The following is a 25,580-nucleotide window of genomic DNA, read 5'->3' as shown; positions in this document are numbered from 1 at the left end:
AAAACTACGATGTAAACTAAGTGAGCAGTTAGCAACTTTAAAAGCGGTTTGACATTGTTTCTTAGTCTGTCATCTAGATGGCGTTTTAATAAATTTTATGACAGAACCAAAATTTTAATATTATGTTGAAGAATATAAAACCTTATACAAATAAGGTAAGGTAGGTATACAAATACTTTTGTATTATGAAAAGCTTATGTTAGTACAGACTGGTAACACTGTCGCGTATATTGATGATGATTAATTGAAGCCTTTATTTGCTTAAAAATAATTGTATTGGTATCGAGTAACTAGATACTATTGCATTGCATTGCGTCGTATTAATTAAATGTATAATCGTCACCCGCCAACCATTATAAATGCATCTAATTTATATTATCATATATGCCTGTGACTATTTAGAATTAAAATCGTTTACTGGCACAAAATATTATGTTTTATAAGATTTTACGGTAATTTTGAGTACAGTCATTGACGATCGGTGGAGAATAATACAGATATAATTAAATGTGGATATTTTATTATCAAAACTCCGTGTTTAAGTGAAAAGGTTTATACAAAGCTTAAAAATTTAACTTTGTTCATCTATATCATAAATTAAAAGTATAACACAATCATAGTATATAATAGGTATGTAAAGCGTAAAAAAATATTTTCCTATGAATATTGCAGAACCAGCTGCGTTCGTTAAGTTTCTTCTATTGTTAACTGGATCCTGAAAATATTAAAATTTTATATCTCACAATATGATGATGACCACACCAACTCTCTCCATTACCAACACAGAGTATTGTCAGGGCAGTAAATTTAATTTGAATAAATAAATATTAATATTTAACTTAAAAAACTTTAAAAAGTTTTGAAACTTCGCTATATTTGTATGCATCATGGACATTCCTTCCTGCATCCGTTTTTGACTATGCCGTGGCGCTTTAAAAGAAATATCAAGTGGGCATTTTTAGTTAGGCGTAATTTACCTCGTTACCTACATTTTCAAATGGGATACGAATGCTTGGCTAATTGTAGTTAAAGTGCGTATAATAACAGATAATAACAAATTTGTCCCCTTTTAGGTGAAACAGATTTTATGCTAGGAGGGGTTCCATATAGGTTATATTTCAATCTAGCATTTATGTTACAATAAAATAGATAAGACCTATAACAGATAATAAAAACTAATAGTAGTTAAGTAATTACCGAGTTCGTTACTAGTTTTACTTTCAGTTCGTATCAACCATTGTCCCAGCTTGTCAGTGAGGATAAATCCAATGGGAGTTGTAATGATAATGGCCTGTACGAGCAATCGTAGTATGTCTTCTGCGTACGATAACTCATGGGCGTGAGATCCTTGTGACATTAGCACTGCGTTTATTGCTAAAGGACCGAGGACAGCCTGAAAATCCCATTAGCCATAAGTCATATTATAGGTAACATATTTTATATAGATTTAAGTTACACAGACAAAAAGTATATTTATTTAATTATTTATCAATAAGAAACGAAACATGACAAACACATCACAAATACAAGATATGCAAAAATATAGAAGTTATAATTAATTATAGAAGTGTCCTTAGATTAGATTTTTTTTAAAGTGTAAATAACACAACTAAAAATTCAAGAAGAAAAACAAAAGAAAATAATAGGCACGACAATTTCATGACAGCATTTTACAATACATACACAAAAGAGACAATACATAAACAATTACAACAAAGATTTTAAAAGGCGCTTAAAAGCAGTAGTGGAGAACCAAAATACAGAGTAAAAACTCTTTATAACGTCATTTATTTTAACGAAAACTCTCTACAACATAAATATTAGTTAAGTTTGTTTCGTCTAAACAAAACCCATACATTAATTATAACAAATAAAATTGCTCGGTCCCTTGAAATTGTTATAAAGAGTTTACACTGTATATCAACCATACATGTATTTAATGAAAGGAAACTCATGCGCTTACCACAGTTTAATCAATATTAAAATTAATTTTTTTACATGGGCTGTTAATATAGTTGGAGTTAGGGTAGTTATAGTACCCCCCTATTATAGTATTATATTATAGTTGCCCCCCCTATTATATAAAAAACCAGTAGAAGAAATAAATAATTAATTGCCCTAATACTTTGCTTATTTATAATTAATTGCCCAAAATTCAGTTTAATGTCTCAACCATAATAGTGTACTTAGCCCTTAGTTCAGAGTAACCGCTTTTACTAAGAAAAACGTAAATGAGGGTAAAAGCCTATTGGTGTGAAATATGCTGGGAAACAAATCGGCGACACTGGTTCTAAGCTGTTACAAAAGTTATCCATATTTATCTATTCTTTGCAATTTTACCCTTTTAACTCTGGAACTCGTTAAATGGAAATATTAAATACTAAAATTATTTCTTGATTCGTACCAGTAGTATCCGAGATAAGGGCATTTAACCAAAGATGCCATTATAATATAAGTATAACTTTCCTTTCATTATTTTGCTTTACAAATATTGAAAAATATTACCTCTACAACAGACTTGGGTACCCAAGTACAGCAAACAAACAGCTTTTCCTTCAATTTAAGATTCCTGCACATGAGAAATGCTACAACCAGTCTAATGGTTAGACACACAAACAGGATTCCTAATCCTACGAGCATCGTATTTGCTATATCTCCGTGAATCTGAAATAAATAAATACATCATCTACTAGATTACTGGGCATTGAATTAAAATGGAGAATCTAACTTTTTCAACTAGACTTTTAGAATTAAAAAAAACAAAGTTAACTTCTTGTAAATTAAATATCTTTTATTATTTATTTTGTATTTCACAAATATTCAATCTATTTCGACACTGTGGGCAAATACCCTGAAAACTTAACTAAATATCTCTTAAGAGAATTGAGTCATAATAAAACAAAAATAAAAACAGAATCATCAGAATATTTGTTTATTATTATTATTAGCACACTAATTTATATCTTATAACGAACAATTATTCGTTAAACAACAATCATAAAACAAAATTTTACCCAACCAATTACTAGGAATAATAAGAATTCCTGTACCCTAGGTCTGAATTTTGAATATCATATTAGTATGTTTCGGTGGTAAATAAATTTTGGTAAAATATTTGATTTTATGACCTGTAGATCGTATCGCAAAGGCCTAACAGTAAATATGATACATATATGAATGTATACATAGAACTTTGGTATCCCGTATATAAATAAATTGAATACAAACTAATTCAAAACTATTTAGATGGTTTACGTGCGGACCTTTCCTAGATTAGATCCGTTGTTTGTTGTGGATAAATTGTATGATTGAGTTCTGAAGGGCTATCTAATTAATAAGCATTTCTCAATATATATTCGAATAATATATAGTATACGAGTATAATAATTATATAATTACTCTGTGACAGGCTCGTTTTATTGATTGATACATATTTTTTGTTTGTATCAATTTTTTATGTAATAGGAGGCTCATCTGATGTTATCTTGTATACCGCCCATGGACACTCTCATTGTCAGAAGGCTCGCAAATCTGTTGCCAGCCAAATTCTAATGAAACTTTCCTAATACGAATTCCCGTATACATTATAATGCGTGAGTTTTTGGACAGAACGAATCATGAACTCTAGAGACGTTTAGCTTATGAAATCGTTGCAAACTGAACTGAATGTATACTTTAATGTATTCCCTTAAGTACACCCGAATGAGGCCTGGAAGTCCATAGGTAAGTAAGACTCAGAAACTTAAAACAAAGTCTGACTACCAAACGTCAAAAATGTTTTAGATTTTGATAAACGAGAGTCATAATTCGCGGTCGCGCTAAGTGTGGTACAAAAACGATAGATTGACATTATAGATTGTGGTGTGACTAGACTGTGAATTTTACCCTTAAAGAAATTGATATTTTGGAAACGTTACATATATAAACACATATATGAACTATATGTGCTATAATTTTACTTGATTTAAGACATTATGTTTATAAGAACTATTCTTATAACCAAAATGATTTATGTCTGTTTGTTTATACATCTTACGTTATGTATTGTTTTATAAGAAAAAGGTCGCATTAGGGATATAAGTATGATTTACTAGCTACAATGTTAACAATAGCTATGAATCATAGACTACTACATTAACCTCGTAGAATAACATTTCGGTCATAACTATAGAGGCCAAATCATCGCAATTTACGAGAATAAATGAATTTTATTAAAAAAATCTGTTTAATTAACATAGTATTAGTTCGAGACGCTTCTGACCATAAACAAAAGGTAAGTAAAATGCTTTAAGCGTATGGTTTAATACGTTAAGTGCAGAAGAAGGTCTTATAAACTCACTCAGGAGATTCAGAAACGAGACTTAGGTATTACTTCTGTATGCCAAATTTAATACGTTTTAAAGTACAAAGTTTAACAGATTTATTGGTATCCTACATGCATAATTAGGCCGTACGAAATTTGTTGCTTATTATTTATAATTTACTGTTTATTTCGATAGCCAACTGTTCATATAAAGAATACAAATCCACACCCTAGTAAATATTGGTGTGCGTACGTACTCGTATGTGTGTGTAAAAGTAGAGTAAGTAAATAAATATACGTTAAAATTCAACTCTGAAGTACGGCCGTGAATGTTAAAATTTGTTTTAAAATTTTAAACGAAACTGTGGTAGTTACCAGAGAGCATACAAGAAGACATTTTTACAAATGTAATAATTATTTTTTTCGTAGTCGTAAAAATGCTGAAAATCGATTATTCCAGTTTCGTCAAACGCGGTTTAATATACTGACCACAAAATATGTTCCGGTGTACGCAAATACAAGAGGTTCAAGCGCCGACCATATCACTCGATAGGCTGTTGAAGCAGGATTTTGATTCAATTTCCATCCCTTTTTCGCCCAGTGCTTAGCGGCTGTGGCGTTGCAAGCTAATACCGCTACGCCACCTGAAATTCAACACATTTCAATTCAATTAATATTTTCTCAAATCATGGATTTAATTCAAGTTTGAAAGAAATTTGATAGTATTTATTCTAGGTCCTTTTCTAAACATTTATATATACATAGCGGATGAAACAAATCAGTTTAATCAAATCAAAAGCCTCGTGAAACGGAAGTGTTACTGATCAAAACATTATTGGTACAAGAACTAAACAGTTAGTACAGTCTTTAGTTTCTTTACCTATAAATCTACTATATATAGTATATTGAAATTCCAAACTATATATTAATAATTAGTAGTTTATAATTAATTATACATAGGATTATGGTTACACAAAGAACGGATTATACATTGTTAATCAGTGTTGTACAATTGCCAATTCAATTTAGCTATCAATAAATTATTACTGTAATGTACAAGTTTAGACACATTTGTATGTACATTACAGATTAGTTAGCATTGTTCATTAATACGAATCCAATACTTAAACAAAAGTTATTAAACAATGACACATTCATTGTTTAATAACTTAACCATATAGTCTAGTCGACAAGTTGAAAATGGTACAAAATAGAGATACTGCTCTTAAAATTATGAGGAAATTTCCTCCTCTTTCAGAATCTTTTTTGAAATTTCTTAAATATTAATAGTTTATGAAATATTGGCAAAAAACGAAATGCCATTTTTTTCATCTTTAATTGTTTATAACTTTTGCAATTTTTTATGTGCTAATACACGCTTTTGGCACATTTTTCTAGACGTGATTCCGGATCCAATGAGCTATCGCACATAATTTTAAGAGCAGTATTATTTTGTAGCATTTTCAACTTGTCGACTAGACTAATATGGCGTAGAACCTCTGTGTTGTAAGTTCGATTTGTTGTTCATATAAGGCTTAATATTTCTTTATTAAAATGCAGTACGTGCAGATATTTTTTATGGCCCTATATAAGTGAAAGCGGCAGGTAATTTTGATCAGAAACGCAAGGCAAAAGTAGAATCAACCCAATACCACAAAATGAGACTTATTAATTTTACTTTTTCACTTAATCAGTCTTTCATATCTTTTTGTCAAATTATGGTTACGGTGTGTTGAAAAGAGACAGATGAGTACTGTAGTTCAAATGGTGCAATTAGAGGATTTCATATTTTATATAAACAAGGATTACCTTGTTTACATAACCTTGTTTATATAAAACCGCTTTAATAAAAAAATTCACATATTTATTTTTTCAATATTATGTACTAAAACTTCTACGATCAATGCCTGGACATCCTAGAAAGACGTATTATTCAAATATTTTTTTTTGCGTTATGGCGAAGCTTGAGCTCAAGGTTAAGGCTCATAAAATGATCTTTTTTTTTGTCAAATGGCCAGGAGGCTCCTCCGTTGTTGTGGAGTGATTTGGAACTAGCTGGCACATTGCCAATTAAAAGACCGAAACCCACTTGTGGTTCACAAGTAAAAAAAAAAAAAAAGTTTAAAAATTGGTACCTGGTAAAAAGTGGTGGTTGGTAAAAAGTGATATATCATCAACATTAAAATTGTTCAAACAACATACCTTCTAATTTACTTATATAAATTTTTCTTCTCCTTCTTTCTTTCTGGCCTGGCCTTATTATCTTTGTCGTTTAATTGAATGTCTAGACTAACTCCCGAATAGGTTTTTGTTATTAAAACTACATTCAAATTAAATTCTAAATTAATATTTTGAGCGTACTATGCCTCTTCTGTTGATTATTTATTTTAGTTAAGTTATTGTTTTTGCTGTGGTTCAAAATTGAAAAGAAAAACAATAGACGAAATGACGAAATGACGGCGCGTTTCATACATTGCGTATTGTGACATAATGATATAAGTGGAACTAACCAGTGCCGCCCCATCCAATGGTGCCAGTAATCAAGTTTCCAAATAACCCGCCGATTAGAACGAACAGAACACGTAGTTCAGTAACGTAATAATCTTTTGAACTGGGCACCAATTTCGTTAAACTGCCCCAAATGATGCCTAGGGCTGCTCCGACGAATAAAGTTAATGCAACCTGTAAAAAAAACATTTAATCACTGCATTGAAAATTTAAAAAAAACAAATTAAATTCTGAGAAGGTCTTTAGGTCTGTGCCCAGATTTCTGTATTAGTTTCGTAATCATTATTTTTTATTAATAGACAAGTAGGATGTGCCATCGTTACGTGAAACCCTCCGTCGGTTTTTGAGTCTAAGGAATGCCAATTTTCTCACGATATTTTCCTTCACCGCACGAGCAAGTGTTAAATGCCCACATAAAAATCCAGTCGCACGGCCGGGAATCGACCCTGAGACCTCTCAGTTAACTCCGCTTTATATGGAAAACCAATGGTACATATGAAACAAAAATAATACTATAGAAATTATCATAGCTTACATATATACAAATACATGATTTTTGTATATATCATCAATCAATACATCGTTTTATATATTGATTAAATAGATAAAACGTAATGGTTACATTGACTGGATGACAGGATAGCAGCTATTCTTAATTTTGCATAATCCTATTTTGTATAAATAGCAAACTAGTTGCTAGATCCGATTCTCAAACTAAGATGTTAACTCTTAACGATTGCTCGACGGTGACGGAAAACATAGTAAAATAAACGACCTATATTTTATATCCAAAAATAGAAGTCTTGGGTTTTGAAGACTGACTTACAAATATTATTTCTGAAACAATTGCAGAAACTTAATCCAAAGGTCATATTGCGCGACTGCAATTTTTTTAATGTATTGCATAAACACGTACAAAGGAAAATGTATAAATCTTTTCCGGTCTTAAATCCATCTGGGCATCTTACAAGTTAGTGTTTAGCTTAGAGTTTTAATCTTCGCGTAGAAATTACTAGTAGTAACGTAAATTTATCAAATTACTAAACAAATGTTTCTTAAACACATGACTTAAAGCAGGAACTATGAATATTTATGAAGGGAAAACACGCCCAGGTTCACTTTTCACATAAGCTCTCTTTCCACAGTGTAAAATTAATCAAAGTTGGATTGTCGGATTCCATTTGGGTTTAGGAGAGCTTTTGAAATAAGGCTTATCTTTGCAATTATATTATTCCAGTCTTCAAGTCCTAGATATATTTTTAAAGTTGATTTTGTACCTGTTTTTTAAAATATATTTTTATTTTATTAGTTTTAAGCTTGTCTGAATGCTTTCAGATGTTTCACGAAGTAAAAAATTGGTTAAGTGCGGCCAATTACCACTGACAAATATATTTGTAGATCTTGAGTTACGTTTTTAAGGACATATTAACATGATATACACGAATTATACATACATATGATATTTGTATCCCTATCTCTACAATAATTTCGCAATCAAAATTATTATTTTAACCAGATAAAATTTACGACCTTCAGTTTATACGCCATTGTCATTAACTATTAATCCCCTAAGGCGGGAAAAACACTTACTTTTAAATTTAAATTTATTAGATACACTGTTACACTAAATGTTTCTTTGTCGATTCAGTGACTCTGGCCATTGAGATTTTTTTTTATTTTAAGTATAACCGATATAACCAGAAAGAAATATACTTATGAGTATACGTTTAGAATAAGACATTTAATACTAGTTACGCCTCGTTGGATGGCAAGTATTGCATTTCGAAAATAATTTTTATTACGTTTTAGATCCTATGAGAAAAAACTATCAAAAATTACCAATAATTTTAGCCATAATTCAGGCATGCAAAAATTACTGCACGCATACCATTACAGCTATTGGAGGCCGCTCGGATTCCGGATTCTATACAGGATTCAGCATTGCTAATTGGATCCATTTGCTGTCAACACAATTTTTTTCTACTGCAGTGTAACTAATGCACAAACTTGGTTGTGGCACACTTGGCAATACCCATGGTACTTTTATTTCCGTTCTATATTTAAAAATATGTAGTACTATTTTATAATATTTCGGAACCATCCATCAAACTATTTTATTATTAAAATTAATACCGCAGTCAAATATAGTTATAGAAAATTATTTTTTATTTTTATTTGGTTCTACTGGTAACAGAGGTGCTATATACGCTACTTAAATAGTTTCAAACAAAACACCATCGAAAATATTTAGTAAAACTCGCTGAGATTTTAGTAAAATTGTATATCATATTTATTTTTCATACAAGGATACTAACCTTAACATACCGGTATATGTCACTGTCTTCTCTAACAAATATGTAACTATAGACAATTCCATACACTCCCACACTCAAAGCGGTGTCTATGCCACCCGCCGTGCAAATGAGTTGGGCCCATTCTACTTTGCCACAGGCCACCTTGCCATGCTTGATCACCGACGGCATTGTTACTGGACACGACACTGAGGCGTACACTGACCCTAATAGAAATCCTGAAATTACATTAAATATTTTCATTAGTATATCATTATAAAAATATTAATTTTGAAAGAAATAAACTCCCAAGCGAAATTAGAGAATTATCACTAAATAAATTCAAAGCTCTCGTTAAACGAAAATTAATCAACAAAGCTTTTTATAAATTTGAGGACTACTTAAATGATCCTAATCCTTGGGATTGAATTGCTCCAGTTCCAAAATTTGTATGACTATACTTGGCGATTAAAAAGAGTGGCAGAAAGTTTCTTGCCAGTTCTTCTTACCCGCTCTACGCCCTTGACTTGCGAACTGGTAGTAAATGTAAATTTACGATTAATTTAACTTGACGATTCAAAAGTGTACTTGGTTACCCACTTGAATAAAGATATTTTGAGTTTGAGTTTATACGACTACATATATAAGCAAATAAACTAAAATCTAGTTAAAAAGCTGTCAAATCAGCATGAAGCTTGACATATTTGACAGCGCTCTGGACGAGATTGTGATTTGAGATACCAATTAGAATATAGGCCTGTGTTTCATTCAGACACGGTAATTTTCTGTAAAGTTTTAAAAACTTCACAAAAATATTTTTAAAATACCCTCAAGAACTCAGTACTGCGGTTAAAATCTAAGCATATGTCAAAAGTGCACTAACATCCTTCCCAACTTAATAATAAAATATAGAATAATAAAAATATAAAATATATCGTTATATATTATTTATATAATATAGCAAAAGTAAACATTTTAGTAAAACTCAAAATTATTGACAAAAATATGAAATGGCAGTAAGGCCTGAATTAGTTAACTATCACCGCTACACGTGCACTCGGTAACCGCAGCTCATGCGAAGAAATGCATTCACAGGTATGAAACAATCTATTGGATTTACTGCATTGCAAGTGTATTTGTTGAATAATAAAGACTTTAGCATCTGTACGTAAGTATGGTATCACCAAATTAATATGTGCAATCTATTTGTTAACATACAAACTAAGACGAATATAAGTATATTACGTTTTAATAAAAAAAGTAACTATTACTTTATCAGGGTTATAAGTCAATTATGAGCACAGAAATAACGAATAGTGATCTAATAATGAACACATAAGAAAATAATAAAAACAAATTGTGTCTTGTCTGCAAGAAAAAGGCTATTTTTAAATTTAGAATACATTGCCGACAAGCGTTTGTCTAGTTTATAAACCTAACCATGAAGGTTCTAATTTTATTACCGACCAAACAGCAATACAAATGTGTCTTACAAGATAATTTAGAAAAGTTTCTTTCTTAAAAAATTGGAATTGTGAGATTTTTCATACGATAAACGATACTACTTCTGTTAATAAATAAATTATTGCCTATATTTGGGTTGATTAAATGTCCACATTAAATTCGACTAAGCTCAAGTTTTATGAAATTTATGTCATTACAATAATAGTAATTTAACTAAAAGTTATGTTTAACTAAACTTAAAAGTTATGTTTTGTCCTGTGCCCGTCTGCTACACGGTCAGTCAACACTAACCATAAACTATAGATTTCCCCAAATAGGTTAATAATAATTGTTGAAGTTAGTTGGCTTAAGTAATAATTAAGTAATGTTTGCCAACCGTGCACAGCCGTTAAACGACACGACTCATGTTGCAGTTGCAATAATTTAGCTTTTATGTTACAACTTAGTTCTAATAAACTAACTTACTAACTAAAATATTTAACTATATAATTTGTTTTGCACAAATTATTGATACGATTTCGATAATTTGTAGAGTAGTCATGGAAAATATATGACGTATGTTTTAAAATAATCTTACGCTGATAACATGAGGCTATTTGAGTTTTTAAAAACCATTTTGATTATTATTATTAGTGACTACAGAACCTATACAAATAATAGGTTAATATTTATATTTGATTTAAAACAAAAACCTTAGTATAATACTTTTATTAGGCCCTTTACCTTGATGATATAAAAAAAAATTGAACATATAAGAACTATTTTAGTTTATAATTTTTTTTTATAATTATTATAGAACCCGCCAAAACGTTTCTCTAGGCAAGATGGCGGCGCACTCTATGATGTACCATGTCTGTAAACATATTGTTTTAATTATCATTCTGCGATTTTTGTTTTAAATTAGTGTTTATTGAAATTTTTAAATTATCTTCGGTGTAAAAAAGTAAAAAAAATAAAGAGCCTGAGCCCGTTGTTGTTTATTAAAATTAAATCGCCCGGCAAACAATTTATATGTATTCCAAAATTGTCAGAAGTAGATGCAACTTTGTGCTCAGGACCAATTTTACATTATATTATACAAAGTCCCTTTAGAATTCTCTTGCTGGCTTGCAAAGGTAAAACGTAAACACTACATTTTCTCAAGACTGACCAAGTTATACCTAAAGAAAGTACATCATACTTAACCATCCCATGATAAAAACTTATTAACTAATTTTTTAATGTAGTAAGCAGTTTTCATATTTTTCAGCTTAAGAGCATAAAGATCGGAATTATTCTAAAAAAACACTCTCAAGTTTTTCGCCAATTTTAGCCAAAATACACATATCTATTGAATATTTCGGTCAAAAGCCGTTTGTTTTTTTTATAAATTAATGAAGTTATTTTACTCCAAGACGCTACGCCTCCGACACTTTAGCCATGTTATTTAAACATTATTCTTAAAAATACTTTTTTTACACCGTCACTGTACAATATATTAGTCTTTGAATGCCCACAGACTAATACTGGTTCTTAAAACTTAACACATTGTAATATGGACAAAATATGCTCATTCGATAGCGCAGTTGATTTGCTAATTTAAAGCAAATATTGTTTGTTTACATTCGATTAAATTGTACTATACTTTTCGATCGCACGTTGTGACAGTTTGAAAGCGCGATGTAAATCGGCTGAAATATAACCGTAGATTGTGTTTGAAATGAGTTTTGTTCACAATTGCAGCTCTATATTAGTTAGAATACAATGGTTATTCTACACTAGAAATGTAACGCGTGCATTTACCATCAAAGTTACATAACGAAAAGCCCGTAAACAATTCGGAACTCGTATGCGAATTTCGAAAAAACGTTTTGGGAATTAATTTGGATTTTTATGTTGTTTTAAGCGAACGATATATGTATATGATATGTGATGAATGATATTTTTGCTAGGAGTATGATAATGAAACGCTATTTTATAGAATTCAAATGTAAAAAATTGGATGTATATTCAGTATAGTGAATAGTTACAGGTCGCGCGTTCCTATTCCTATGCATCGATTTGTGCACAATAAACACTAGCTAGGAAACCGGCATGTTATAAAACTAAAAGATATGTCATACATATTTTAGACAGAGTATCATCTACTTCTCCATTAAAATAAAATAAATAATTATGAACCTCGGTATTAAACGTTTACGGTTTCGATACAATACACATTAGTTGACGCTGGCATAGAAAACAGAACCCTAAACCAAACAAATAAGGTTTAATATTAGCCTACAAATAGTAAAAGTGTTCTACAAATCTGAGTCTTGTACTACTTACCATGAGTTTAACAAAGTATTAAGCTTATGTCTGCATAAAATATATGATCTTCATACAAACATTTTACGAAAATTCGTATTTCATCAATTAACAGCTTTTCAGCTGTCAATTTCGCTAAAAATTAACAGCTTGTCTGTTGACGCGACTGCTTTTCATAGAATTCGTATACAACGTTGCCATTGTGTATTGATAATATTGTAATTATCATGACATGATTTATGGAATGATTATAATTACAATATTGCTAACTTGTATTACAGGCGTCTAACATGTCACAAAGCCGCATTGAGATTCAGAGATAAGCGCAGGCATAGGAGACAGGCAAAATATGTCATATTGTTAAACGAAATAAGGGAGATATTCATACTCCAATAGATTTTAGAAACATAAATATTTTTGAATAAAGAAACACTCATAAAAAATTAAAATCTAATATTAAAAAAAATATGTAGAGTGGCATCATTGTTGAAAATCTAAGGTTTGCATATCGTCGTTATAACAACTGTTAGAAAAGAAGATCAATTATTGATCTTAGAAGGTATTGATGTAATTTATTTTCTGTAGTGGTTAAGCGATGTGTACACAAATCAATACCTGTAAAATGTTATAATGAACAAAAATGTGATACGTGTTAATATCAAACGTTCGATTTTCTTCGCAATATAAAATGCCTTAAATGGAAATGCTCGGACCTTTTCACTACTATTCAAATAAAGAAACCATATTATAGCATTTTACGATGAAAACTTATATTTATAAGCCTACTTCTTACACTTAGACTAAAAATATCTTCTAACACGGTTTTAACTAAAATACTTTTCTGTCACTTTTCACCTTTGCGTTACTCAGACAAAAAAGTATAACTCAGCGTTTAATAGACAATTAGACTGATTAATAAAAGAAGGGTGAAGGGGGATTAGTTTTTAGTAACGACTACAAACCATTGTAGAAACGTAAAAATGAAATTAGTAGAAGCTTTAATTATAAAAATAGGTTAAGTTTAGTTAAGATATTAGTGAACAATTAATAAAAAGCAGCATTTCGTAAAAAATATAAGTATTTACTTATAAGGTATTAGTAGTATTCACTATAATCGAGGAATATAATAATTTTAAAGTATACGAACCCCATAACCAAGGAAAACCAAGAAAGTAATGAACACACACTGCAAGAACCACCACCTCTGTTGTCCACGGTATTGTTCCTAGGAGTATTATTTGACGCCAATTACGCTTCATATAGTCGACGTTCCAGGCTAGGGATCCCTTCCCGAGGATTATTACTGGATATATTTTCCTGGTTTGAAGATAAATAACGTTTGAAGCGAATAAACCCAATCACTATATCAACAAGTGAAAAATTTGTCTCAGAACTTGCAATTTTAAAATATTATGGCCACCTTTTAGGATGTCGGATTTCTGTGTCTGTTTAGTGATCATTTGTTTTTATTTTAGGAAAGTAGATTAGCAGCCTTCTGTGCCTGACATACGCCGTCGATCTTGGGTCTAAGGCCTGTTGGTTTCCTCACGATTTTTTCCTTCACCGCACGAGCGAGTGTTAAGTGCGCATAGAAAGAAAAACTCATTGGTGCACTCACGTGATTCGAACGCATGACGGGTAGTGAGTACAAGCTCAAACCAACATTGTTCATAAATAAGAGTTTTGATTACTAAGGGATGATGAACAAGAATTAGATTAAAATGCTATAAATACTCGGTTTATCATTTTGGTAGCTGTAGTTCCTCTGTTAGGACAGAGTAAAAACGGAAAAGAGTGAAAAACCGGTAAATATAGCAGCTATTACAAACGAAGTAAAATTTACAGTAAATTTGGCTAAGTAGTAAACGCTGTGTGATGTCTGCATATTACTTTTATGAAAAAAACATTTTGGGCGTGGCTATAAATTTCAAAGTTTTTTAATACTAAAAATTGACGCAGTAGTATTTTGTTAAACTTATGGTAGACCGATAAGGTAACAAGTATTCACAATTAATTACAAAAATGTTACTATCATTATATAAGATTACAAAACCATAGTTAAACACATCAAAGATAACAAATAGCGCATAAATTATTACCCATTAGTAGTTATTTACATAAGCATTAGTATGTACCTTAAAAAGACGTCGATTTCGATATGGTGCCGCATGTCTAAGAAACCAAAATGTCTCGCTATTATGCCGGTCAATAAGGCTGCCAGTAGCGGTGGAAGAGTTGTAACTTCTTGAAGAATCTGACCACTACCCCATGCCACAACGCCAACTATGGTTATGCGGAACCATTTTCCATGAATACCCCAACCATCCCAAGTGCACCATAAAATGCCCCATACACACAAACCTGAAATAGTAAGAATATGAACATCAACTTTTAGTGTCACATCATCATGTCCTAGGCATTGTGTATTAAGTAATGTAATTTAAACATTCCATAAAAACATTACTACACATACAGATGTACTTACGACAAGAAAAAAGAAATAAAATTAATGCAATTCCCTTACTCACAGTATACAATCTGGCAAATGACGGCGCATGATATTTTTTAAACAAAATCACATGATTTCATTTAAAAAATAAACTGCTACTAAAAAAACCAAGCCTCTAGTCTAGTCTAATAACTGTCTAATTAAAATTATGCTTGAGACAGGTACGGGTTAGAATCTCTTCCGTTATTTTTATAAATAAATATTATGTTATTACATAATTTGCCTCCCTGTTGCCTGTATGTACTCGTGTCTTTTATAAGTTTACTAGCTGATCCGGCAAACGTCGTTTTGCCATGTATATCATTTATAATAAAAAATAGGGGTTGATCGTAGAGGGGTGAAAATTAGGTGTTGTATGTATTTTTTAATGCCGTATCATAAAAAAATAAAGAATAATTTTTTTTTAAATTTTTTATCTACAATAAAAACCCTTAACATTTAGGGGATGAAAAATAGATGTCCGATTCTCAGACATACCCAATAAGTACACAAAATTTCATGAGAATCGGTCGAGCCGTTTTGGAGGAGTTTATCAGGAGTTTTTTGGAGTTTTTTATGTTTTTTTTTTTTTAGTTTATTTTTTTACACAAACACCGTGACACGAGAATTTTATATATTAGATTGTAAATATGTAGTTTAAAATTGTTACCCCGAGGTAGATATTTAATTCATAAACACTTTCACTTATATTATAAAGTATTTGTTTACAAATGTAAAACATGAACTTACCTAGAATAACCAGTGTAACATAATGCAAGGTAGCCGGAAGCGCACTTTTCACCCATGACGGAGTTTTTTTCTTAGTCCGTTCCTCTTTTTCAATACTATCGATATTGACAGTCGGAATCACGTCCGAGGGTCTGCAATATTATAATTTTTAATATTATATTGTAAAACAGTTTTTTAATACAATTACTAAAAGGCTCTCACGGCGTGCAACGCATATCGTTCATAACGATACTCGCGCGTGTATCTAATAAAATACTGTCTTCGTTCATGTGTTTGATTTATTATTATAAGATGAACATCAGCAATTAACGTTCTTATAAAGATAGGAGGATTCATTCTAAATTTAGTGAGCAAACATTACTTACTTACGTTTTCACTTCCTCTGTTATGATATACACATCTGAATCAATGATTGTCAACATCTTCCTATCTGAAATTAGGTATTAAATATGACGTTCATAAATGCACCTCCATCAATAAACGTTAAGTGTTTTGCATTGATGGATCATTTAATTTCTATTAGTAAAGTACCTACACTGTTTACACATAAAAGACACTTTTAATAAGTCCATGTTTTTCGACGTTACACTATTGTACAAATATCAGCAACAAGCAATGAATTCGTTTAACGAAAATTTGATTCGGCGAGCCTTTTTATTACGACTTAGGGTCGATAATCTGGTTATGACTGCTAACGGTTTTCTGTGTCAGTTGCATTCCACTGTCCAAAATGGGAAAATGCATAATTTGATATCGACGTAAAGTACCAATTTATTTGAATTCGTCTCATCGTATTTTCAAGACAATATTGGGCTGTTCTTAATTCAAGAATAAGTGATGTACAATTTTTGAGCAGATTTATTTATTTATCTATTGGCAGATGTAATATATTTTTTATACGCAAATGAAACTTGTATTTGCCTTCACTACAGTTTAATATATCCATTTAGATACAAGCGATATTTATTTTTTATTTATATTTTTGAACAAGTACTATATTTCTTCATAAACTAAATACTCTTTAATATAAAGAATTAGAGAGATTTCTTATTTGAGTAGGATTTAATAACCACTTCTGTTTCAAGCACTGTTTACGATCAAGATTTGCTAAAAAACAAGGTAAAAATAAGGAGGTCAAGTACGAGGCGTAATTGTCTTAAATAATTTCTTTATGCCATTGTTTGAATATTAGTTATTAATATAGAAGTGTTTCGACTATTGTGGAATTTAATTATCATGTTTTATCGTAACACAAATTACTAGAATAACTTTTTACGATTTTTATTGTTTCGATTCTTTATATAATATGATTAATAATAAATACTGTACTGTACTGTTGTTGTTGTTACTGTAAATAAATTTTAAAAATAAAATACTGTTTAAATTATTATGATATGATTATTCCTTACGCAAATAGAGGATTGCAGATATATTTTCTCTGGTTTAATGTTAAAAATCGCGATCATGTATAATATTTAATAATTAGTAGGTAATAGGTATAATGTGTGTAGAGTGAATATAACTGATTATTTTTCCGACCCAAATATCGGCCAATAGAATTGCACCATTCGACGTCACGTGGTACAACCTACATGGTATTATACTGAAAATTTTTTGTGAAAATTTTCTCTGGTCGTTGCTTCAAGAAAAGTATTAAGTAGTTGTTTTATTCATTATGAAATTCTTATTTGTTAACTGTACATTTCGTCTCATGGTGCAATTCTATTGGCCGACATTTGGGTCGGAAAAATAATCCCCCGAATACCACTCGAGCTTCAAAATTATCGGGTATTTCCCGATAGGTTCGTTGCAAACAATTAATATAGTTGTCATGACGACTAAGTCGTCATGACGACTATATTTGTGGTACTCTTGTGGTATTACATATGATTATTCACTGACGTTTTAACTCTTAAAGAAGGTAACCATGGAAACACACACTGCTCAGTGAAGGTGAACCACATCAACCATCTGCACATACTGAACAATTAAAAAAAATACATGATATCATATCGTAAGACATTATTTTCAGTAAACACAAACACTATTTGTTATGTAGAGTCTCGACAGAAATCCTGGAGTGCGTGAAACTATGGAACATGGTGCCAGATACATACATTAATGTTACACAGTACAGCCAAAGTCGTAAATTCGCCTATCGATAAATATGATCACAGTCCGCCAAAGTTGGCATGCAATTCACAAATGACAGAACTAGTGAGGTCTGCCGGGATAATCTAAGTATATTTCAATTGTTTACATTTAATATAATAATAATTACGCACACACAAGGTATATTGCCACATGGATCAAACTCTTTAAATTTGTTTTCTATTTATCCATTTTTAGTTATTATTATTTTTAGTATGTATGTTAAGAGTATTATAAATAGTGTATTACGTTATAGTGTAAATGTATTAAAATTCTGTTATTAGCAGCAACTACTAATTCGGTAGAAAAGAAGAATTAACTTAAACCATAATAAAAATTATATTACATATAAATTATATAATATACATTATACATACATAATTGTAAATTCAGTCAGTGTTAGATATTTTAGTTAGTAATTCTATTTTAATTCTGCTTACAAAAACTAATTTGGGGACTTTGCTGTGCAATCACCCCAGAACGCATGAATCTATAATAATGTTGGAGTAAATTATAGTTTTTAATATCACATAAATTCTTATGAAACCCTTCAACCTTTTAAAGTTTCAAAAGAAAATAATGATTAAATATAGTGTAAAAAATTAATAAATATGATAGAAACGTATGTAAAGACAGTTCAAGTGTAGAAATATCTTACTTACTTGAATAAATTGACAATTTTGGGAATTTTCTCGCACACAAATTGCAAACTTATAAAATAATAATTAAGTTCTGCGCGCCCGCACGACTTTCAAAAACGACTGTATGGAGCTGACAGTGGCGTCATGGACCGAACCAATAAATTTGTCGCTACAATTTAATAACTCGGAAGATTAATCAGTCGTTCCTTGAACCAACTGGTTTTCATATATGTAATGAAAAGTATGTCAAACATTATCGTTTATTTAAATGTAATTAAACTAAATGGAGAAAATTTATTAATGGATACTTCCATTAACGTATTATAAATTTTAGTGTGACAATAATCGTATGATATTTTATTTCTAATACAGTTTGAAACAAAATGTCACCTTAGTTATACCAAATCTATTACGATATTAGCGCCAAAGCTTGATCCTGGTTAATACCTAAGTTTAACCCTTAACCGGTCACATCATTCCACGGGTTTTTGGGAGATTTTTAGTCGAGTAAGTTTATAGCTTATGATATATATCTTCCAATCCAAAATACTTAATGACGCTCAAGGGTTCGGCGTTGTGTCATAGCTATAAAACTAATTTAATTTTATACCGCGCAAATGGCATAATATTGTTGGAACCTAATCCCACCATACATATAACTACAAGGGTCAATTATTATTTTAGTAATGAAATCATTGCTAAATTAAGAACTAAAGTGCAACTCCATTGGCAGAGGAAGTTTCTTAATGATAATAATGCGTGTCTTCAATCATTAAGAAAGACGTCGCAAAACTCATTAAATTTAGCTAATAACCTTAGCTATTTTTGCTGTGTTAATTCTCGAAGAAACCCAAAAGCCAAAGGATCTGCAATTTTATATAATAATGTTGAATATTATTGTTGTGACGAAGCAGAGGCATTTGCTGGTCACTTTAACTATTTCTGGCAGATCACCCGCAATTAAATCCAGCAACTGCCACTCGTAACCCCTCGTAAGCATACTCTAATCACATTGACATCAAACTTTTCGAATTAGAACTTAAAAAAATAAAATTACGATGAACGAATTTCGGGTTCAGAAATGGTTCCGGCTTATATCATTAAAGTACAGGCAGACTATTTAATAATACCTATATCGCTTATTTTCAACATTATTTTATATTCACGGGTCTTCCAAATGGAAGACATCCCGCATGACCCCGTTCCTAAAGTAAATTGTAGAAGCAATGTCAAAACAGGCCTATCGCGATTCTGTGTACGCTATTGAAGGTCTTTGAAATATCCTTACACCCTTTAATTGTACCTAAATGCATTCCCCACATCACTTCCTCTCAGCACGCCTTTCTTCCACATAGATCAGATAATACAAATCTATTGTCGTTGGCTGACAGGGTGTAGTGAGAAATTGGTAAGCGGTCTCAGGGAGATGTTGTATATTTGGATTTTCGCAAAGCGTTCGATCGATATAAATTTTGTGTAAGAATTTTAAGCTTAAGTTCAGTGTTTGTATTTGTATTTTACGGCGGACGCTGAGGGGTCAATGGAGATAATCGACGCGCGACCCGCTTCACCACAGTTCTTATTTAATAATTAGTTTTCATATAAGTCAGTCTTCATTCAGTGATTGCATTAATATACTGAAGGAATACAAAATAAGGTAAAACATATTACATGCCTCGGATTGCTTCGTTTTTATAAGTACTAATTATACAATAAGTTAATAGGACCGACAGACCAAATGATGCTCATGGTCGGGGCGAGTAACTAACTTATTTACTACTTCTTAGTAATCCCTGATAAAATTTTATTGATTTATTACAGAGATTTTTAGACAGACTTAATTCGCTGATACAGTTCAATAATCTTTTTTTAATATACATGATAATATTAAACGATTCCATAATCTATTTTTAGTGTTATTACGTCACAAAGGAATTGTTTCGTAATCGTATTTTATAAGTGAACAATGATGATAAATGATGATTTTAAATATTACTTTACGTCATCAAAATATTTATTGCTGTTGTTTTAGCAACTATGATAATTTTTGTTTCTAATCATTAATCGTTTTGACGTAGTCTAAACTATGTGGGAAGTACTCTGAGGTCTTCGACTTTCCAGTTACGGGTCGGGTATCCCAATAATCGATATAATAGACGAATAATTGGTAATCAATTATTTATTATAAACCTTGTACTGATATCGACTGCTGTCCTTTTGGTATCCATTGAACTATGTAATATTAATGTAATTAAAAATGATGAAGATTAGAGAAATTTTAAATTAGTAATGATTCTTAAAAAACATCATAAAACAGAAATTCACCTATTAGTAAGGGAAAACTAGGCAATGTTTGTAATAATATAATACATTGAGGGTTAAACATGTTAAAGGCAAAAAGGTTCCTCAAAATATTTTAAAATATTGTAATATCTTTATAAATATAAATCTTCTCTGCGTGATTCTGTAATTAAACTCCTAAAGTGCGGGGCAGATTTTGATGATTTTTTGTGTGTTCGATTCGATAATGTTTAAGATTTAAAATTAGATGTTTTTTAAATATTTGAAATTTGAGTATTCTATTAGAAAATAGGTCATGTCCTAGAAAAAGTAAAGAAAATAATAACAGTGCTGTTTTCTACAAATTTATTACGTATCGATGTATTGAAAGGCATCCAGACACGGTGATGGCCGCTTTTCGTTGGACGGAATATTTGGTTTGGTGCTTATCGCTGCAACAAATTGTAACATACAATAAATAATGTAATAAACATAAGTTTAATATTTATAAATCTAAATTGATATTATAAAACTGAAAGCTGATGTTTGGGTGAACGCACTAATCTCAGAAACTGATTCGATTTGAAAAGTTGGTAGTGAGTTGGACCAGTGCATTTATTGAGAATTTAATGCTGTTACAGAGACCAGTCTCTCACATACATTTCCTAATGTTGTCATCTTAGTTTAATCATAATACCCTTGTATGTATATGTGAGAGAAGAAATAAGAATAAAGATTATTATTGTTATTATTATTCACATATTATGTATATCTTTTAAGATTGACTCCTAGGTGTTTTGCAATTATGTACTATTAAATCCACATTTTTCAATCATCGAACTGGCATGGTCATCGACAAATCTTAGAGGATGTCATCATTTGAAAATAATTCCGCAACCATGTCAAATACAACGCGCGCGTTGATAAGTGTTGTGTGAAATTCGTGTGGACCGTCCTGCTATTTCCTGTCATGAACTAATTTACAGCAGGCTATAGTACTAAAACAAACTCACCAGAGATATGATATACATCGTTTTTGGGTAGGAAACACATGAATGTACTCTAAATACTTATTTCAGAATGGTGATCTATGATGTCTCTTGTAGGCCAAGAGCAACAAAACTGACGAAGTGCATTCAGCGGTTATGATTTCAAGGAAGAAAATCAAAAATTGGTAGGGCAACTTGTATCTATTAAAATGTTTTGTCTAATGGCTCTCGCTACTTTTTAGTGTAATCCGGTAAGTTAAACTTTGCAGTTCTTTTAAAATTTAAACTATTATTAGGGCGTGACGTGTAATGTAGTGTAACTTTTGAAATTAAATATATAAATACAAGTTTATTAAATTTATATTTATTTCCTCTTAACAAGTATTGAATCTCACCTTCAGGACCAACACGTGGATACGATGAGAGCAAAATTGGAGCCATTATACGCGTTAAGATGGATCCGATTGTCGACGTTATAAGTATAGCTATAATGATCATATTCGAGTGTTGTATTGCAATTTTTCTATCTTTATCCGTTGTATCGTTCTTCCATAATGAGTCTGATGCTACGCGGACAAGACAGGCCTAAAACGTTACAAATTTATGTTAATGATATGACAATATTAAAAGCAATAAATATGTTATCTTTTTTTTTATTTGTTATAATAAATTTTATGTGGCGTTTTATGGACCCAATTTGCCAATCCTAGTACGATGAAATTTCTATAGCAATTGTACTGCCATAGAAAAAAAAAATATTACGTCAATGAATACTTTTTGATCTGTCCATAGAACGTGCCATAAAACGAGTCACATAATTAAACAATAAATGAACTATCTAGGTATAACAAACGCTCGCAAACAAAATAATGCTCAAGCTAATCCCTATTTAAACAAATAATGGCAACTGGTTTCTGCGTGCACTGCACGATTACAGAGTCGAGAGATTTGTTAGGAACCCTTTTGACGTAAAATTAACATATTTAATTTTGATACAATGCCACCTTTGAATATTTTTCTCTTTCATAGTGGCAAACGGGCAGGCGTTGTAATACCGCCGCTCATGGGCGCTCACATTGCCAGATAGCTGTTAAGTGCGTTGCTACCTTTAAAGAGTCGAAGTCGAATTGGTTTGATGGGCAGCTGGTTCACATAGTGCCTCAAAACGATCAGTTGTGGAACGACGGACATCGACGTGATACGATTGTCGGGTCGTACGTCTTATAGAAGCTGATAGATATACTTTTCTATATTTATAGAGACGGTTTGAGATAAACACTAAGCAAACTGCATACACGGTGGAAGCTAATATGTTAATGCCCAAGATAATGTTATTTAAATAAAGACCAGTCAAGGTGAACATTGAGTTCTTTAAACAAGAGAATTAACTAATGATTAATTGACTTTGATAAAATAGGAAAGACATATAGAGTAAAATTTAGGTCAGATGAGCTTTATTTTTTTTAATAGAAAAAAAGCAATTCTCGTATGCCGCACTAAGAAAAAAAAAAACAAGTAGACATAGACTTGAACTATTTTCTGGCCTCGCTACGACGGCGTATAGAAACACAAATTCAATATAAATAAAATATCAAATATGCAACGAAAGTAAAGTTTCCTTAATGAAGTTAATTGAAAGTCCAGTTTACAGACTCGTGTAGATTAGAGTTGGAGCTTTGGAGCGTGCTTGGCCCGATTATTCTAACGCATGCGACTCAAAGTGAATTAAACTGGGATGCTAGACGATGTTATTAGTTCTTACTTCGACCGGATTACTGGTGACGTAAGCTTTTAATTTTGTTACAACGTCTAAGGAAATATTCTAACTCAACATTTAAAGCAAAATAAAAATATGTTTCAATATGAACCCGTCATTAATTGTCTTGTCATATACTTCATAATAATTGTCACGGTCATTGTATGATTATTATCACTTTACGACACTACGACAAAAGATAGCCCCGCCCAGATTAAACGTCGTTATCTATTATAATAATAAATAAATTATATCATACTTACTTCAACTATAGCCTTTGGTATCCAAGTAATTGCAACAAAAATACTCTCTTTTACGGGCAAAGAATTAGCAAGAGCTACTAGGAATGCAGTTAGTAACCGAAAAACCAAGGCTGAAAAAATACAGGCTACCATGACTCCGAATTCTGCTGCGCTGACGTCAGAGACCTGTGATAATAATAGTATAATTAGAATTAAATACAAAAATATTAATGTAATTCAAAACTATACAAAAAACCAGTGGCGCTACAAGCTTTTAGGTCTTTACGTCAGATTTCTTTGTTGAAACAGATATTGATTCGACGGCTCATTGGTCTAGTGGTTAGAACCCCTGACTGCGAATCCATGGGTCCCGGGTTCGATCCCCGGCTAAGACAAACATCGATGTGATGAGCATTTGGTGTTATGCTTAGGTCTTGGGTGTTTAAATATGTATTTATATGTATATCTATCTATATATGTATGTATATCCGTTGCCTAGTACCCATAACACAAGCTTCACCAGCTTAGCATGGGACTAGGTCAATTGGTGTGAATTGTCCATTAAAGAAAAAAAAAAAATCTTACAATCTCTTGAATCTCTTGATTGTGTCTTTCTAGGCAAGTAAGAGATCAGATTTCTATGCCTGACACACGCCGTCGTCTTTTTTGGACTAAAACATGCCATTCTTCACGATTTGCTTCACGAAACCCGTACAGAAACTTCATTGGTGCACCGGGATCGAACCGATGACCTCAATAACATTGCTCTTAAAAACTGAATAACAAAACATAAAAAAATATGGACTTGGATATTGGTATAACAGCGTTTACAAAAAAGTACTCCCGTATCGTCCAGTGGGAATAGTGTGAGTACATTTTCGAGCTAGTTTCTCGGCTATTTCCTGGTAAGTAGGTAATCAGATAATTATAACGCTGATGGCTAAGTACTTTGCTCGGTTTCTATATGCAATCATTGTTGTACGTTCATTTTGAAATATCTTATTTCTCGTATGTATGGAAATTTGATGTTTTCGAAAATGAGGCATTGCGGTAATCTTTATATATATTCTCTTTTCGTAAATGATAGCAATCTGTTATGGTTTATTTACTTATACATTTGGTATTCCGTATAGTGTATACATTTGGTACTAGATAATACAAATAATATATACTACGTGATATTTTTTTAAAGATAAAAAGAAAAGAAGCTGGTCTTGAAATTTATTGACTATCCACACAGAGCTTCATAAATATACGATAGGTACAGAGTCGATACTTGGTCATAGTACAATTCCCGCGTCATAAATAATGAATTGCCTTAAAATGTGATTATAGCATGATGTAATGGTTGCAGGTCCTTACACACTTTTGTAAAAAAATATTGGCGACTTAAAAGATTGACAGCTCTTCTCGCCCGTTCTACGTCCTTGA

At 31.4% G+C, this 25,580-nt stretch overlaps 2 protein-coding genes across 6 annotated transcripts in view; both read right to left on the bottom strand.

Moving 5' to 3' along the window:
* Window positions 1-503: 503 nt before the first annotated feature.
* On the bottom strand, window positions 504-19,025 carry LOC125056826 (sodium/hydrogen exchanger 9B1-like). 2 transcript variants are annotated; one of them, XM_047660127.1, is made up of 11 exons: window positions 18,904-19,025; window positions 16,460-16,520; window positions 16,091-16,221; window positions 14,988-15,213; window positions 14,000-14,169; window positions 9,127-9,341; window positions 6,814-6,985; window positions 4,793-4,947; window positions 2,506-2,664; window positions 1,198-1,393; window positions 504-715 (listed from the first exon to the last, which is right to left on the bottom strand). In XM_047660127.1, exons 2-11 carry the CDS (start codon window positions 16,510-16,512, stop codon window positions 705-707), a joined length of 1,488 nt encoding a protein of 495 aa, XP_047516083.1. In that variant the 5' UTR covers window positions 16,513-16,520; window positions 18,904-19,025; the 3' UTR covers window positions 504-704. The 2 variants fall into 2 exon arrangements, with proteins under 2 accessions (XP_047516083.1, XP_047516082.1); XM_047660126.1 differs by lacking the exons at window positions 16,460-16,520; window positions 18,904-19,025 and adding an exon at window positions 16,292-16,383.
* A 2,480-nt stretch (window positions 19,026-21,505) lies between these two features.
* LOC125056751 (sodium/hydrogen exchanger 9B2-like) overlaps window positions 21,506-25,580 on the bottom strand; it is a 29,166-nt gene continuing 25,091 nt past the window's right edge. For all 4 annotated transcript variants that reach the window (XM_047660029.1, XM_047660030.1, XM_047660027.1 and 1 more), the window contains 3 exons: window positions 24,171-24,335; window positions 22,547-22,736; window positions 21,506-21,614 (listed from right to left, as the gene is read on the bottom strand). In XM_047660029.1, coding sequence (XP_047515985.1) covers window positions 21,532-21,614; window positions 22,547-22,736; window positions 24,171-24,335 — 438 coding nt within the window. In that variant the 3' untranslated portion in view covers window positions 21,506-21,531. The remainder of the gene's footprint in view (window positions 21,615-22,546; window positions 22,737-24,170; window positions 24,336-25,580) is intronic.

The sequence above is a fragment of the Pieris napi genome, chromosome 15 (genome assembly GCF_905475465.1).
Source record: "Pieris napi chromosome 15, ilPieNapi1.2, whole genome shotgun sequence".
In the NCBI taxonomy this organism is placed as follows: domain Eukaryota; kingdom Metazoa; phylum Arthropoda; class Insecta; order Lepidoptera; family Pieridae; genus Pieris; species Pieris napi.
Note: the sequence above shows the minus strand (reverse complement) of the source record. Positions and strands in the feature narration are given on the sequence as shown.